At 43.2% G+C, this 18815-nt stretch overlaps 1 protein-coding gene across 2 annotated transcripts in view; it reads right to left on the bottom strand.

Annotated features, from left to right (window-relative positions):
• Positions 1 to 434: 434 nt before the first annotated feature.
• The window catches only part of LOC109890610 (gamma-aminobutyric acid receptor subunit gamma-3), a 39487-nt gene continuing 21106 nt past the window's right edge, over positions 435 to 18815 (bottom strand). The window contains exons 6-9 of one of the 2 annotated variants that reach the window (XM_031824357.1): positions 10745 to 10882; positions 7755 to 7907; positions 4565 to 4773; positions 435 to 2200 (exon numbers count right to left, since the gene is read on the bottom strand). In XM_031824357.1, the coding sequence (XP_031680217.1) occupies positions 1889 to 2200; positions 4565 to 4773; positions 7755 to 7907; positions 10745 to 10882 (812 nt within the window). In that variant the 3' untranslated portion in view covers positions 435 to 1888. The remainder of the gene's footprint in view (positions 2201 to 4564; positions 4774 to 7754; positions 7908 to 10744; positions 10883 to 18815) is intronic. The other variant, XM_020482557.2, reaches the window with a different exon arrangement.

Genomic DNA, 18815 nt, shown 5'->3' with positions numbered 1-18815 from the left:
CTCTGAAATGTTGTGAATACAGGCCCTGAACAATAACATCTGGTTATTTCTATATGGGGACACGAATTGTATAACGATCTACTCTGCAATAGACATGAATCGTGTGTAGAGTTAATTTCCTTCTGTGGGAATAAAAGGGTCTGTTTTGGATTTCCTTAGCCTACTTCCTAATAGGTATGATTATTGTGCATAATGACTTTTCATTTTCTTGCCTCCCTACTTCGAAACAACAGGATGCACAGTGTGAGGTTTAAAGTGGGCTATCGCAACCACATCAGAGACAAAACCATTCCTGCATTTTGAAATATATTTCAATTTAAATAACTACAGTGTGTGTGTGTGTGTGTGTGTGTGTGATCACAGTTTACTAATGATTCAAATGTCCTACATGTGAATGCAAGCACCTACACACACATGTGCACACACACTCCAGACCTTGAGCAAAGATAATTTTATTAATTTAAGCAATACCACAGACTGGATTCTCTAAAAAGCATAGCTGTACCAAGACAGTGGTTCTCTCAGATCTGCTGTAACAAAAGGGTGCGTTCCATCAGACTTAGAAAATAGTGTTTGATTTATTGTAAATACATTATATCAAACTAAGACACTTATGAAGTGCAATATTTGTGTCGTTATACAGAGTTGAAAACCACTATTTGTTGTTGGTCTAAAGTATGATCTACATTCAACTATGGAAATAGCATGAAAACATCTCTCACATACACGTTCTCTTAAAACATAGAATACAGGATTCTACCATACTTCTAAGTCACACCACTGCAGAAACAACAGTGTTACTTACAGTAAATAAAACTATTTTTAACTCCAAAAACACACCTTTCACAATTCTTTGTGATGTTATTATCTGTTTTCGTACAACAGCTACTGTATGATGAGCTATACATGTTCTTACTCAATAAAATAGCAATAGTGTTGCTGGAGAGAAACCATAAAAAAAATGTATTATTACTGTACTGAATACTAGCACAATATATACAGTACTGTATTGACCCAAATGCTACCCTGGCCCTCAGCCTATGATGTATTGTCGGCCTGCTGTATGGAGATAAATGTATGTCCACATTCTGTAAATGAATTAAACAACATCTCAATATTACTTTAGTTTGAAACCTTACCATTCCAAGTCCTCAGACAATGTATTTAATTATCAAATAGTCTATTAATACTCTCTGGAAAACTCTGTTACTAAAGAAAACTTTATTAGATACATTATTTTACAATAGTATTTTCATCTTTCAATTATTATGTTATGGTGTGTTGTAGGTATACTATGCATGTTCTTGTTGTATATCATCCTTGGTAGGGAACATAATTCAAATGTTTATGATATAAATGTATATTAATCTAAACCAAATCAATGTTATCAATGACCTAATATTTTAAGATCATGTTGATGTCTAAAATAAATAATATTGAGGTTCTATATATTTCAAATGGCTTGCAATGACTATGCAACTAACTAAGAAATACAAAGCAACAATAGAATCATTTCGTAGTGCAGTCCATCCTAACTATTGATTGTTTTTAATGAACAGTATAGCATGCGTTGAAATGGCGGATGTGGGATAACCTATGTAGGAAAAACTCCAAAGCTTCTAGTCCCCTTATTGCACCTCTGTATAGGTGATGGCCCCTTCCTGAAGAAGGCACTATGGATGCTTCATTATCTCTTATCTGGCTAGCATCCTGGTGTTAGGGTCTCACAGCTGTCTATTGGTTGGCTACACTAACCCACCAACCAATCAAGTGTCAACGTGCACAAAGCTGCCACTGAGTGACATCTTATGTCTTGTGACATCTCCTCTTCCCATTTGAGTCTTTCCATACTTGTCCAAACGAATTCTATCAAATCCAACTGAAACTGCTAAAGGTAGAGATAAGAGACCCAGTAGACGATGTTGAACAGGAGGAACGACGTAGGGAAGAAGACTCTCGAGTAAACGTCCAGCTCCTTAATGTCGACATGGATGCGTCCTTTCCTCCACCCTCCCCCCTTACACTCCTCGTAACAGCAGAAGAAGCTCTGGCAGTCCTTCCCGTCCAGACACTCGTACACGTCCTCATAGTCCTGCCAGTATGAGTAGTTGTTGTTCAATGGTACCACGGTGGTGGGGGACCTGGGCCCCATGTCTAGCATCGAGTAGGTCTGTGGGAGGGGACAGAGGAAGGCCATCTCCTTAGATGTGTAAGCGATAAAGGGAGAAAAAGAGAGGGAGTGTGAGAGAGGAGGTAGGGCAAGAAATGTGGGGAGGGGGCAGAGGAAGGAAGACCTCATACAGGGATGCAGCTTAAGCCCCACCCTCTTCAACATATATATCAATGAATTGGCGAGGGCACTAGAACAGTCTGCAACACCCGGGCTCACCCTACTAGAATCTTAAGTCAAATGTCCACTGTTTGCTGATGATCTGGTTCTTCTGTCACCAACCAAGGAGAGCTTACAGCAGCACCTAGATCGTCTGCAGATTCTGCCAGACCTGGGCCCTGACAGTAAATCTCAGTAAGACCAAAATAATCGTGTTCCAAAAACGGTCCAAAATCACCAGGACCACATATACTAATTCCATCTAGCCATGCTGCCCCAGAGCACACGAAAAACTATACATACCTTGGCCTAAACATCAGGTAACTTCCACAAAGCTGTGAACAATCTGAGAGACAAGGCAAGAAGGGCATTCTATGCCATGAAAAGGAACATAAAATTCGACATACAAATTAGGATCTGGCTAAAAAATACTTGAATCAGTTATAGAACCCATTGCCCTTCATGGTTGTGAACCAAGAATTCACAAAATGGGACAAACACCAAATTGAGACTCTGCATGCAGAATTCTGCAAAAATATCCTTGTAAAGCACCAAATAATGCATGCAGAGCAGAATTAGGCTGATACCCGCTAATTATCAAAATCCAGAAAAGAGCCGTTAAATTCTACAACCACCTAAAAGGAAGCGATTCCCAAACCTTCCATAACAAAGCCATCACCTACAGAGAGATGAACCTGGAGAAGAGTCCCCTAAGCAAGCTGGTCCTGGGGCTCTGTTCACAAACCCAAACAGACCAAACAGAGCCCCAGGACAGCAACACAATTAGACCCAACCAAATCATGAGAAAACAAAAAGATAATTATTTTCAGTGTGTCAAGTAATTAACAAAAACAGAGCAAACTAGAACACTGTTTAGCCCTAAACAGAGAGTACACAGTGGCAGAATACCTGTCCACTGTGACTGACCCAAACTTAAGGAAAGATTTGATTATGTACAGACTCAGTAAGCATAGCCTTACTATTGAGAGAGGCCGCTGTAGGCAGACCTGGCTCTCAAGAGAACACAGACTATGTGCACACTGCCCACAAAATGAGGTGGAAACTGAGCTGCACTTCCTCACCTCCTGCCAAATGTATGACCATATTAGAGACACATATTTCCCTCAGATTACACAGATCCACAACAAATTCGAAAAACAAACCCAATTTTGATAAACTGCCATATCTATTGGGTGAAATACCACAGTGTGCCACCACAGCAGCAAGATTTGTGAACTGTTGCCACAAGAAAAGGGCAACATATTTATGTTTATTTATTTTCCCTTTTGTACTTCGTTACAACACTGTATATATACATAATATGACATTTAAAAATGTCTATTCTTTTGGAACTTCTGTGAGTGTAATGTTTACTGTTCATTTTTAATTGTTTATTTCACTTTTGTATATTATCTACTTCACTTGCTTTGGCAATGTTAACATATGTTTCCCATGCCAATAAAGCCCCTTGAATTGAATTTAATTGAGAGAGGCAACAGGGAGGGGGCGGGGGGACAACAAAAGCCAGACAGGAGACAATAAATACATGTGGGCAAACAAGGGAAAAAGACAGATGGAAAGATGAAAAGAGACAGAGAGAAAGAGATGAAGAGAGAAAGAGAGCTGATGCGTTGTGAGTGGAGCTGTGCTGTCATGCATTAAAGCTCCGCAGCGGGCCGTGTCCTCCCACACCCAGCAGGACGCTGTCATAGCCCAGGCAGGCAATGAGATAGAACCCCTCGGCTTTAGTGCTCTACCTAAGCTGGGACTCACTCACTGGCTCGACAGCACTTACACGACATGACATGATGACATGACACGGCATTTACCAAGTACACTCTGTGACCGGTAGCTAGTGCAAGAGGATGGATATATGAAGGATGGGGGATAGACCAGACCTCAACCCTCACCGGGGGGGCAACCTCCCAATTTGCTACCATGCAGGCCAGAGACACTGACTGCAATACTATCACAGCCCGTGCACAGTGCGACTGATGCAAGAGGATGGAGATATGAAGGATGGACTAGACCTCCACCCACTGTGACCATAATTGCTACCATGGCTAGAGCTATTGACTGTGACAACACACACAACCTCGGTCCATGTCTATAACAGCATTACACTGCATCGAGAAAAGTTACACCGTTTCGTCATATGGACTAAAGGTACACCATTACATGGTACGGAGGAAAAGTACACCATTACATCATTACATGGTACGGAGGAAAGCTCACCAGTCTCTGTGTCTTGTTTGTCTTGTTGTAGCGGGGCTTCTGTGCCCTGTAGGCGTAGTAGTTTTGGATGGCGTACTCCATCATGGCCGCAAAAACAAACAAGAAGCACACAGTGACGAAGAGATCCATGGCCGTCACATAGGAGACTCTGGGTAGGGACGTCCTGGCCACTGTACTAAGGGTGGTCATTGTCAACACAGTGGTGATACCTGAAAGGACAAAGTCAGCGTCATAACACAGATTGTTCACCTAGTTTGCTTGGGGATTCGAACCAGCGACCTTTCGGTTACTGGCCCAACACTCTTAACTGCTAGCCTACCTGCCACCCTGTACTAGCTGTTTGATATCGCTCTTGGCAAAACGACTGCAATATTTTTCTCTGGCAATAGTCTGAATATATTTAGCAAATACGTTTTTAAGATATTTGATCAATTCCCGAGGGTTTTAGCTTTAGAAATAAATGGACTTTTACATCAATACATTGTCAGTGCTTAAATATACTGAACAAAAATATGAAGGCAACATGCAACAAGTTCAACGATTTTACTGAGTTACAGTTCATATGAGGGAATCAGTCAATTGAAATAAATTCATTTGGCCCTAATCTATGGATTTCACATGACTCGGCAGGGGTGCAGCCATAGGTGGGCCTAGGAAAACATAGGCCCACCCACAGGGGAGCCAGGCCCAGCCAATCAGAATGAGCTTTTCCCCACAAAAGGGCTTTATTACAGACAGAAATACTCCTCAGCACCACACCTCAGAGGATCCCGTATGTGAAGAAGTCGAACGTGGAGGTCTAAGACTGGCGTGGTTACACGTTGGTCTGCGGTTGCGAGGCCGGTTGGACGTACTGCCAAATTCTCTAAAACGACGTTGGAGGCAGTTTATGGTAGAGAAATGAACATTAAATTATCTGGCAACAGCTCTGGTGGAAATTTCTGCAGTCAGCATGCTAACTGCACACTCCCTCAAAACTTGAGACATATGTGCACATTTAAAAGTGGCCTTTTGTTCTCTCCAGCACAATGTGCACCTGTGTAATGATCATGCTGTTAAATCAACTTCTTGATATGCTCATTAACCCATTTGTGCACAACATTTGAGAGAAATAAGATTTTTGTGCTTGTAGAAAATTTCTGGGATCTTTTATTTCAGCTCATGAAACATGAGACCATCCCTTTACATGTTGCATTTATATTTTTGTTGAGTATATATAGTGAAAAGTGAGCTAAATGTACCGGCTGAGATTTTGCATGTATAGAGCCTTTGATATAAAGTGATGGGTGTGACACGCACACACACTCATATGCACACACACTCTATATACAGTACACACAAACACACATACACTTTCTCTCGCTCTTTTATGCACATCACCAGGAACCTCTCATTTGATGACTGAATGTGGTGCTGTTTCCTAGCAGTTACCATGGAGACAAGAAGGCCCATCTATTTTGAGCTGATATTTCATACTCAATCCCCCCTTCCTTCAGACTCTGCTGGCCACGATGATTACCTTCACCTATTTCCCTTACCTTCTATACATACTTTGGCACTTAGTCAGCAGAGTTCCTTCTTAACTTTCAAACAGGCAAGGTGTAAGAGCAACTTTAACTGGTTCCTCTAAATAAAATGGCAAAAATGTAATAAATGACAAAAAAGTATCGTAGAAAAATTCTTAAAAGAACAGAAAATAATATAGATACAAAGAATGCATGTGGAAAGATGTCAGTACACCTACACTAAATTAGGGACACAAAGACCCATAGATGTCATATGAACAGATACAGCACATAGAAAATAAACAGATAGAAAGAACATTGTACAAAGATAGTCTACAGTGCTGTCGTGACACAGAGAAAGAAAGAGAGAGAGAAAAGAAAGTGAGCATCCCTATCCCTTACTCCCTGTCAGGTATAGCCTGATAGTCATTACCATCTGTGGTGGCCCTTACTCCCTGTCAGGTATAGCCTGATAGGGCTACCACAGATGGTAATGACTTACTCCCTGTCAGGTATAGCCTGATAGTCATTACCATCTGTGGTGGCCCTTGTGAACCTGGCTCTTTGGGAATGTCACCCAGTAGACCCAGTCACTGCCACCAAACCACACTACACCCTCAGGGGGCACCTGCATGTCAGCACCTGCCTCCTCCTTAGCCCCCTACCACCACCACCAGCCACTCTGACATATCTCCTGCTCTTTGCAGTCAGAGCCCATTTTCCTTATCACTCCTCTTTCTTTTCAACCCGCTATCGATCAGCGGGGAGGCCCGGAAAATCAACGCTGCGCTTTTGTGCCCCAGAATAGACACTAAATGACTTCTTTTGTCAACGAGAATGGGATATTTATCTTTACTCCTACATTCAGCATCCTTACCTGTTAGCAAGGGGAAAGACAAACATGTTTCCGGGCTTATCTTTGTACGGTGTCGTAACAGGTGTCAAGACCGCCGAGGGAGACTATTCAATGTGATTCTGGTGGTTCAAGGATGGTTTGGTTATGAAACGGACTCGTTAATACACTTTAAGCTTCGACTTGTTTAACCACCATTGCAAATGTGGTTGTGTTGTCACTTAGTTAAAGGTCATGTATAATGCTAATACTGTAATTTGGACAAAATGTGATATATTTGACCTTGAAGACAAAAAATGACTTGGTCAAGGTCACCTACAAGAGCTGTCTGGAGGAATTGAATCGTACTTACCGCAAAGTTCAACTCAAACTCCAAATCACCTTCAACTACATAATCCAGACGAATGCACATGCACTAATGGAAAGCATGCATCGGCGGGGGGAAATCATGAATGAATTACAAGAGTAAACAAAAAAGGTGATTGTTAAGCCTTGATTAATTACAAGCACATCGCATATACAAAATAAAATGGTACAAGAATCTGAAAAGCAGAACATAACATTGCGTAATTGGTCTCTGGTCTAAACAATAAAATATCGATTTTTCATGCAATCTGCCATTGTGGTACCCTTCTTTTCAACCAACCAGCTAGACTCAGCCGTATTTTTTCCCCTTACAGAATAACACATGCAGAGGTAGTCATTTCTGAACACATACAGTGCACTACATAAACACTGGTGGAACAGGTTTGATTGAATCCTTGGGGTTCTTCATCTACTTATTATCACATCAGTGTGTATCCTGCCAAATGGTATTCTTCAGATCAGGTACCTAGTGCTGTTCTGGCAGGGGCGGCATCACTATTGATCCAGAAGGAGACCCAGGAGAGCACCACGGTGAGGATACAGGGGATGTAGGTCTGGATGGTGAAATAACCCATTCTCCTGCTCAGGTCAAAGTACACTGTCATGACCACATAATCACCTGGGAGAGGGGGGGCGAGAGGGGGAGGGAGCAAGTTAAGGAGGAAGAGAGTGGGGGGGAGTGAGGGAGAAAAAGAGCGATTGAGGGAGAATCAGAGCGTCAGGTGGAACAAGAACAAGCCAGCATGGGGAGGGAGAGAGGGGTGGAGGGTGGGAGAAAGAGAGAGATTGAGGGAGAATCAGAGCATCAGGTGGAACAAGAACAAGCCAGCATGGGGAGGGAGAGAGGGGTGGAGGGTGGGAGAAAGAGAGAGAGAATCATGAGATATAGCATCAGGGGGAACCACAGAAGATGGCACCATACACAATGCTTCAGGGAGTCTACTTTGGTGGGTTTTGAAGAGGGATGCTGTGACAATAGAAAAAAAGGAGGCAGATATAACAGCAGTAGAACCAGAAGTCCCTGATGGCAAGGTGGCATGGGAACTGTCCACTCGCCATTTTCCTCATTACCACGCTACAGCACAATACCTATTCATTTCATGCTGGATGAAAAACAACAAGAAGAAATTTAACGCTTTGTTTTCCCGAGTTTGTCGAGATGTAAATTAATGACATGCTATTTTTAGCTGTAGGAGCAAGCTAGCTAATCATCATGCAGCATGATGCAAGCTGGGAGTCAAGAAAAAGTGAAAACAAGATGAGAAACATCTAATTTCCTTGAACAGAACTGAGGGAAGATCTGTGGAAGAACTCTGGCTTTCATGAGTTCTCCACTCAGAATGTGGACTTGTGTCACAGTGCACCATACGCAGAATACATCATTTATTGGATCACCTGAGTTTTCAAGACAAGTCTTCAAGACTTTCTTTTCAAAATGGATATGAAATCATCGTTCTCCAAAAGGAATAAAGTACAGCATGAACAATGTCACCTATGAAATTTGAGAATAGGGTCAATATGGGTTAATTACAGCTTGAGGATTCATACACGAGATCAATTTATCAGCCCCTTAAAACGCTGCTACATTAATCTTCGATGCTGTCACGAATGCATTAAAAATGTATTGCAAAGTCATTCCAGCAAGCACCACTCATGAGTATAATTAGATACCTGTTTGTAAAACACGACCTTAGTCGCAAGGAATGATGGTTGGAAATAAATAGATGTAGAATTCAGTATTAAAACCAAACCACATCCTAGGCCTCTGAAAATAATTTAAGTGAATAATTCAATATTTTGAATCTTTAATCCTGATGGTTTGTATAAAAATATGTTTGCCTTTATACCGGATGGGACTACTGATAAGCTTCAAGCAGCCTACAGAGAAACAATATGTTAAATGTCACATTGAATTATGAAAACAGGTAAATGCACTTTCATTGTGCACTATTTTATTACACAGTGAATGATAAAGACAACGTCTACTCCCTGAGCACTACTCTTAAGTTCACTATCACCACAGTACTACTCCTACGTCTACTACCAAAGTACTACACCTAAATCTACTACCACAGGATTACTCCTACATCTACTACCAAAGTACTACTCCTAAATCTACTACCAAAGTACTACTCCTAAGTCTACTACCACAGTACTACTCCTAACACAGAACCAAAACCGGCTGCACGCATGCGCTATCGTGCATACATTTATTTTGTCCGCCCACACCAAACGCAATCACGACACGCAGGTTAAAATATCAAAACAAACTCTGAACCAATGAGATTCATTTGGGGACAGGTCGAAAAGCATTAAACAAGTATGGCAATTTAGCTAGTTAGCTTGCACTTGCTAGCTAATTTGTCCTATTTAACTAGCTTGCTGTTGCTAGCTAATTTGTCCTGAGATATAAACATTGGGTTGTTATTTTACCTGAAATGCACAAGGTCCTCTACTCCGACAATTGATGCACACATAAAATGGCCAACCCGAATCGTTTCTAGTAATTTCTCCTCCCAGGCTTTTTAATCTTTGAACTTATATGGTGATCGCATCTAAACTTTCATAGTATTACTATGACGACTGGCAAAACAGTTCGTCTTTCAATCACCCACATGGGCATAACCAATGAGGAGATGGCACATGGGTACCTGCTTCTATAAACCAATGAGAAGATGGGAGAGGCAGGACTTTCAGCGCGATCTGCGTCAGAAATAGAAAGGCGTTCTATTTTAGATCTTGGCATTGCAGACGCTCGTTGGCGCGCGCGAACAGTGGGTGCAATAATTGAATAACTTGGATTTCTACATTTATTTTGCGACGCTCACGCACGGGACGTGTCCGGTCTGGTCAGCATGTTAGTCTACTACCAGAGTACAGCTCCTAAATCTACTACCAAATTACTACTCCTAAATCTACTACCACAGAACTACTTCTAAGTCTACTACCAGAGTACTACTCCTAAGTGCAATTTCAACTTGTTTTCTGCCCTGCCAAATGCTGTCTTTGTCATTTCCATGGGACAATAAAACTACATATCTTGACTATCTTCCAAGAAAAGGTATTGTCTTTGCTCTCTGGCAATATCTTGCAAAACTGGCAAAGCAATTGTCTTTGCAATGCGATAGTTTACAAAGACTGGAAAAGCAATTGACTTAAGCCAGAGTGGTGGCACCAGACCTCAAGACACCAGCTGGTAATGCCTGCTGTCTCCCGCTGCTAACAGACAGGAGAATATGACAGATCATTTACAGTAAATGTAGATCATTTTATTAAAAAACAGCTAAAAATAGCACGTTGTCCTTTTTCCTTGGAATCAGTATCTAATAATTCAGAGAGAAATGGGATGGAGAACACAGGAGCCAATGCAGGGCTGTGATGAGGATTTATTTTATTGGTTGTGAAAAACAGGTCAGCTGTTTGGGTATTAAATGTACGATAACTAATTTACTGTACCTGCTGTTGTTTTTAGGACGTCTGTGGTATTCCGCAGGCCCATAAAGTCAAACTGGTAGAGGCGCCAGTACTTCTGGTCTGAGGTTTCGATGGAGTTCCTTTTCCATCTGTAAATCATTTCATCCTTGGGGTAACCATCTGTAAGTCAAGTAAACACACAGTGACCCTGTGACCCTATGGTAGCATTTCATTCTAATAAAATAAGATTTATGCTTCAATCTGACCCATACATGTTTCATTGTTTGATGGGTCTTACTGGACATATTCCTATGTATGTATTATATAACCTACTAATTGCATACTGTTAAATACACTTAAATATGGGAACAGCACACACACGCACATAGCACCACTAGACTTTTAAAAAGTAAAAAACAGGGCCATAGTAAAGTGCTGTAAGAGCAGATGAAAAGGGACAGAACCAAGTGTAATGGGATACTTTGAGTTACTGTGAGAGTGTTGTGTTGATGCTAGAGTTGACCTTCCCTTTTCACAGAAGTGTGTGTGTGCCTCTGAAATCTAATTTGAAAGCCATGCAACGGAAATGAATCACTTCATTGTGCTCTGATGATTTCAAGCAGGTGAACTGTATCCCATTGACATGTTATTATGAGGTGTGTATCTCACACACGCACAAAGCGACAATGTTATTCACATTAGCGAAAGCTACAACAAAGGGAAGCTGGTGAGATGATGTGGAATGTGCTGAGTGCATGTCCATATCTTAGAAACTATTATGCCGTGAAAGTACAATACAATAACGAGGAGGCAGAAAGCTATGTTTAGGCTAGGGCTCAGCTGCAAGTTGGGTATCAGGGTTTGGCTCTGGAGTTGGCACTGCCTCCTAAAGGTGTGGTGTCCAGGGCATCCAGGCCAATGAGAGAGGGGGCTGCAGCTTCATGGCCCTGCAGCTGATCCACATGGCTGCGGTGCACTTTACTGTCAGGCGTCCGAGTCCTGTAAGAGACCGGTCCAGTGGCTTCTTCCACAACTGCAAGGACCTACATAGGGCCTCGAGAGTAGTTCCTCATGTACACAGACTCGTCAGGTGGAAAACACCTTAAATGATCACGGCCCCTGTCTGCATCACCCTCCTGCCTTAGACGCATGTCACTTGCCATGTCCGGGTGCAGCCGATCTAAAGCAGTTGTCAATCACCTGTTCGTTAACAGCTCGGGTGGAATCTTGCCAGTAGACACGGTCGTAACATGTTGAGACAGCAGGAACCTTGACAGTCAAGCCTGCCAGTCACCCACCAAGATATAGATCCTCCTTGGTTGTCTGAACCATGTGTTCAGCTTGGCCATTGGAGGACGGATGATATGGGGCTATGGTGAAATGTCTGATTCATTTACACCTAGCGAACTCCTTAAACTCAGTAGAAGTGAAGGCAGCTCCATTATCTGACACCAGGACGTCACACAACCGATGAATGGCAAACAGCAAATGGCGGGTTCTTATTACAGCACCACAGGGCATCAAGATAACCATGGCTACTTCCAAGGCAGCCTTGGGTGAGCAGGGTGTGACTCCTGACAGGGAACACAGTGACGCACCACAGCCTAAATTTCCATGTGCATCCCGGGCCACCACACATATCTCTGTGCCAGTGCCTTCATCCTCACTATTCCAGGATGCATATCATGCATCATGGAAAAGACCCCCTCGCTCGCCATGCCAGGTACCACAACCCGACTAGCCCACAACACACAGTTCTTGTGAACCAACAGCTCGTTCCGACGATACCATTGAAACCCAAACGGTCTGCCAGGAACCTCAGAGGCCCATCCATGCAGCACCCAGCGAAGCACTCGGGACAGGACAGGATCCTTGAAGGTCAGTGCGGCTTTCCTAGAAGCATGGAGAAGGGCATCGGGCACCACCTTCTACAGCATCCCTTCCCAGGGAGGTGGTGGCTCAGACAAAGGGGTAGTGAGTGACAGGCAAATCAGGGCATCTGCATTAGCCAACTGCTTCCTTGGATGATAGCAGAGCTCATAACTATGTCCCAGTACTCAGACTCCATCTGACCATGCAAGTGAAAATATTTTTGGGCATGGGCTTCATATGATGAAGCACGCCTATCAAGGGCTTGTGGTTGGTGTAGACCACAAAATGGCGACCTGACAAATACTGATGGAACTTCATGACAGCAAAAATGTTCGCCAGGGCCTATTTATCCGGGTGTGCATACTACTGTTCAGCGACAGTTAGGGTCCTAGATGCGTAGCACACAGGTGCTTCCCAACCATCATATTCCACATGACTAAACAAAGCCCATATGGAGATTCATCGCAGACCAGTAACAGGGGTTTTCTATTATCATAGTGGGCTAGCAGCCCATCTGCTTGCAGCAGCTGCTTAGCCTCTTTATAGACTTCTTCATGAGCGGCCAGGTCCAGTAGGCGATGCCAGGGCTGTAGCTTTATCAAGCAGGAAGCAGTTGTAAAAATTGAGATGCCTCAGAAACAACTGAAGCTCAGACTTGTTCTGGGAAGAAGGTGCCTCCTTAATGGCCTTTACCTTATCCTGGGTTGGTCACACGCCTTCCTTGTCAACGTGGAACCCCAGGAACTCAACACTGGGTGCAGCAAAAATGGACTTCTCTCTCTCAGGCTGTGGCCCCCCCATGGGTACTATAGACAACATACTTCTCAAGGTCTGGGTGACAGTTTACCAAGTGTGTCTGTTGTGTGGTCCTAGTGGGCATGAATGAACTGCCTGAGGCCTGGGACTGGGACCTTTGTCAAACAAAGTCGAGCTATATGTCCCCTCCGTTTACATTAGTGACAGGTTGCAACCCTAAACCTACAGCTGTTGGAATTATGAGCACCTCCACATCTGAAACAGGCTTTGAAGTCATCTCTGGACTCTGACTCCGCCCCCTCCTTGCGCACCGGCCTACTACGTTCAGCGAGATGAATTACAGGAACAGTCAGAGGACCTGGTCTTTCAGGGTGAAGCAGGCAGGCATTATTTGCAGCAGTCTCAGCTGCCAAGGCTTTTACCTCAGCCACTCTAAATATCAGATTGGGCTCAGCCAAGCAGCATTGGCTCCAGTGCACCGAAAGCCTGCGCAGACCAGCAATGAAACTGGAGATATTCTGATTTGCCTTTTGTTTACAATTATGAAAATAAAATCTCTGCACAATTTCTGACGGATCTGGGCTGAAAGGCCACTTCAAACATGCCACTATGTGATCATAACTCTTTGCAGTGGGCAGGGCTGGAGTGGGTAGAGAACCTAATGTACACTGAACAAAAATGATAAACGCAACAATTTCAAATACTGAGTTACAGTTCATATAAGGAAATTGGTCAAATGAAATAAATTAATTCGGCCCTAATCTTTGGATTTTACATGACTGGGAAAATTGATACAGATGCCTTAAAAAAAGGTAGGGGCGTGGGTCAGAAAACCAGTCAGTATCTGGTGTGACCACCACTTGGCTCATGCAGCGCAACACATCTCCTTTGCATAGAGCTGATCAGGCTGTTGATTGTGGCTTGTGGAATGGTGTCCCACACCTCTTTAATGGCGGCCCACACCTCTTCAATGGCTGTGTGAAGTTGCTGGATATTGGCAGGAACTGGAACACGCTGTCGTACAGATCAATCCAGAGCATCCCAAACATGCTCAATTGGTGAAATGTCTGGAGAGTATGCTGGCCATGGAAGAACTGGGACATTTTTAGCTTCCAGGAATTGTGTACAGATCAGTGCAACATGGGACCATGCATTATCATGCTAAAACATGAGGTGATGGCGGCGGATGAATGGCATGACAATGGGCCTCAGGATTTAATCACAGTATTCAAATTGCATTCAAATTGCCACCAATAAAATACAATTGTGTTTGTTGTCCGTAGCTTATGCTTGCCCATGGGGCGCTCTGTTCACAATGTTGATGTCAACAAACTGCTCGCCCACACGACGGCATGGTTACACGTGGTCTGCATTTGTGAGGCCGGTAGGATGTACTGACAAAATTACATTGCAGGCAGCTTATGGTAGAGAAATTAACATTAAATAATCTGGCAACAGCTCTGGAGGACATTCCTGCAGTCAGCATGCCAATTGCACACTCCCTCAAAACTTGAGACATCTGTGGCATTGTGTTGTGTGACAAAACTGCCACAATTTAGAGTGGTCTTTTATTGTCTCCAGTACAAGTTGCACCTTTGCAATGATCATGCTGTTTAATCAGTTTCTTGATATGCCACACCTGTCAGGTGAATGGATAAGCTTGGCAAAGGGGAAATGCTCACTAACAGTAATATAAAGAAATGTGTGCACATTATTTTTGAGATATGTTTTTTATGCATATGGAACATTTCTGAGATCTTTTATTTCAGCTCATGAAACATAAAACCAACACTTTACACGCTGTGTTTATACATTACTTGAACAAAAGTATGTGGACACCTGCTCGTCAAACCTCTCATTCCAAAATCCTGGGCATTAATATGGAGTTGGTCCCCCTTTGCTGTTATAACAGCCTCCACTCTTCTGGGAAGGCTTTCTGCTAGATGTTGGAACATTGCTGCGGGGACTTGCTTCACTTCAGCCACAAGAGCATTAGTGAGGTGGAACACTGATGTTGGGCGATTCGTCCCAAAGGTGTTCAATGAGGTTGAGGTCAGGGCTCTGTGCAGGACTGTCAAGTTCTTCCACAATTATTTTGACAAACCCTTTCTGGATGGACCTCACTTTGTGCATGGGGGCATTGTCATGCTGAAACAGGAAAGGGCCTTCCTGTTCTCTTGGCATCCACCAAACCCAGATTCATCTGTCGGAATGCCAGATGGTGAAGCGTGATTCATCACTCCAGAGTCCAATGGCGGTGAGCTTTACACCACTCCAGCCAACGCTTGGAATTGTGCATGGTAATCTTAGGCTTGTGTGCGGCTGCTCGGCCATGGAAACCTATTTCATTAATCTCCCGACAAACAATTCTGGTGCTTCCACTTTGCTTCCAAAAGTAGTTTAGAACTCAGTAGTGAGTGTTGCAACCAAATATTTTTATGCGCCGGTCCCATTCTGTGAGCTTGTGTGTGTAACAGTATAACTTTAGACCGTCCCCTCGCCCATACCCGGGAGCGAACCAGGAACCCTCTGCACACATCAACAACAGTCACCCACGAAGCATCATAACCCATCGCTCCACAAAAGCTGCGGCCCTTGCAGAGCAAGGGGAACCATTACTTCAAGGTCTCAGAGCAAGTAACGTCACCGATTGAACCGCTAACTAGCCGTTTCACATCCGTTACACTCACCTCCCTTTTGACCTCCTCCTTTTCCGCAGCAACCAGTGATCCGGGTCAACAGCATCAATGTAACAGTATAACTTTAGACCGTCCCCTCGCCCATACCCGGGCGTGAACCAGGGACCCTCTGCACACATCAACAACAGTTACCCTCGAAGCATCGTTACCCATCGCTTCACAAAAGCCGCGGCCCTTGCAGAGCAAGGGGAACCACTACTTCAAAGTCTCAGAGCATATACTACCATATACATATACTACCCACCACTGCGACCTGTATGCTCTCGTTGGCTGGCCCTCGCTTCAAATCCGTCGCCAAACCCACTGGCTCCAGGTCACATATAAGTCTTTGCTAGGTAAAGCCCCACCTTATCTCAGCTCACTGGTCACCATAGCAGCACCCACCCGTAGCACGCGCTCCAGCAGGTATATTTCACTGATCATCCCTAAAGCCAGCTGCTCTTTTGGCTGCCTTTCCATCCAGTTCTCTCTTATAGTCTTATAAGTCTTATGGTCTTATATCTCCCTCACTAACTTTAAGCATCAGCTGTCAGAGCAGCTTACCGATCATTGCACTTGTACACAGCCCATCTGTAAATAGCCCACCCAACTACCTCATCCCCATGTTATTTTTTTGCTCCTTTGCACCCCAGTATCTCTACTTGCACATTCATCTTCTGCACATCTATCACTCCACATCACTCCAGTGTTTAATTGCTAAATTGTAATTATTTTGCCACTATGGCCTATTTATTGCCTTATCTCCCTAATCTTACTACATTTGCACACACTGTATATATATTTTTCTATCGTGTTATTAATTGTACGTTTGTTTATCCCATGTGTAACTCTGTGTTGTTGTTTGTGTCGCACTGCTTTGCTTTATCTTGACCAGGTCGCAGTTGTAAATGAGAACTTGTTCTCAACTGGCCTACCTGGTTAAATAAAGGTGAAATATATATATATTTTTTTTTTAATTGGAAAAACAGCTCTTACAGTTAACCGGGGCAGTTCTAGCAGGGGAGAAATTTGACGAACTGACTTGTTGAAAAGGTGGCATCCTATGACGTTGCCATGTTGAAAGTCACTGAGCTCTTCAGAACGGGCCATTCTACTGCCAATGTTCGTCTAAGGAGAATGCATGGCTGTGACCTCAATTTTATACACCTGTCAGCAACAGGTGTGCCTGAAGTATATACTTTCGTACATACAGTTGAAGTCGGAAGTTTGCATACACCTTTGTCAAATACATTTAAACTCAGTTTCACAATTCCTGACATTTAATCCATGTAAAAAAAATCCCTGTTTTAGGTCAGTTAGGATCACCACTTTATTTTAAGAGTGTGAAATGTCAGAATAATAGTAGAGAGAATGATTTATTTCAGCTGTTATTTCTTTCATCACATTCCCAGTGGGTCAGAAATGTACATACACTCAATTAGTATTTGGTAGCATTGCCTTTAAATTGTTTAACTTGGGTCAAACGTTTCAGGTAGCCTTCAACAAGCTTCCCACAATAAGTTGGGTGAATTTTGGCCCATTCCTCCTGACAGAGCTGGCAGTTTTGTAGCAGTGGCTTCTTCCTTGCTGAGTGGCCTTTCAGGTTATGTAGATATAGGATTCGTTTTACTGTGGATATAGATACTTTTGTACCTCCAGCATCTTCACAAGGTCCTTTGCTGTTGTTCTGGGATTGATTTGCACTTTTCACACCTAAGTGCGTTCATCTCTAGGAGACAGAACACGTCTCCTTCCTGAGTGGTATGATGGCTGCGTGGTCCCATGGTGTTTATACTTGCGTACTATTGTTTGTACAGATGAACGTGGTACCTTCAGGCATTTGGAAATTGCTCCCAAGGATAAACCAGACGTGTGGAGGTCTACAATTGTTTTTCTGGAGTCTTGGCTGATTTATTTTGATTTCCCCATGATGTCAAGCAGAGAAGCACTGACTTTGAAGGTAGGCCTTCAAATTCAGCCACAGGTACACCTCCAATTGACTCAAATTATGTCAGTTAGCCTATTAGAAGCTTCTAAAGCGATGACATTATTTTCTGGATTTTCCAAGCTGTTTAAAGGCACAGTCAACTTAGTGCAAGTAAACCTCTGACCCACTGGAATTGTGATACAGTGAATTATAACTGAAATAATCTGTCTGTAAGCAATTGTTGGAAAAGTTACTTGTGTCATGCACACAGTAGATGTCCTAACCGGCTTGCTAAAACTATAGTTCGTTAACAAGAAATGTGTGAAGTGGTTTAGAAACATGTTTTAATGACTCCAACCTAAGTGTATGTAAACTTCCGACTTCAACTGTATGAGGTATTTTTGTTCAGTGTAGAATACGTCACCGTCCCGCACACACAGAGCAGCACAGTGCATTTACTTTCGTAATTTCCAATGTCATTAGCCACAAAAAAACATTCCAGCCTTTCAACATACTCCTCCCGTCGCCTATGCTTTTCATCAACAAACTCCTTAATCTTCCCATAAAAAGCCATGGTCACGTCAGAAAAGGAAAATCCACTTTTATTTATTTAACTAGGCAAGTCAGTTAAGAACAAATACTTATTTATAATAACGGCCTGCCTCGGCCAAACTCTAACCCAGATGACGCTGGGCCAATTGTGCACCAACCTTTGGGACTCCCAATCACGGCCAGTTGTGACACAGCCTGGAATCTAACCAGGGTCTGTAGTGACACCTCTAGCACTGACATGTAGTGTCGTAGACCACTGCACCACTCAGGAGCCCATTTTATGTTTACTCACAAATCCTCTTCAAACATTCTAGTCCAGAGTCGCCTC

The sequence above is a fragment of the Oncorhynchus kisutch genome, linkage group LG5 (assembly GCF_002021735.2).
Source record: "Oncorhynchus kisutch isolate 150728-3 linkage group LG5, Okis_V2, whole genome shotgun sequence".
NCBI lineage: Eukaryota > Metazoa > Chordata > Actinopteri > Salmoniformes > Salmonidae > Oncorhynchus > Oncorhynchus kisutch.
This window is presented reverse-complemented; position numbering and strand designations above follow the sequence as displayed.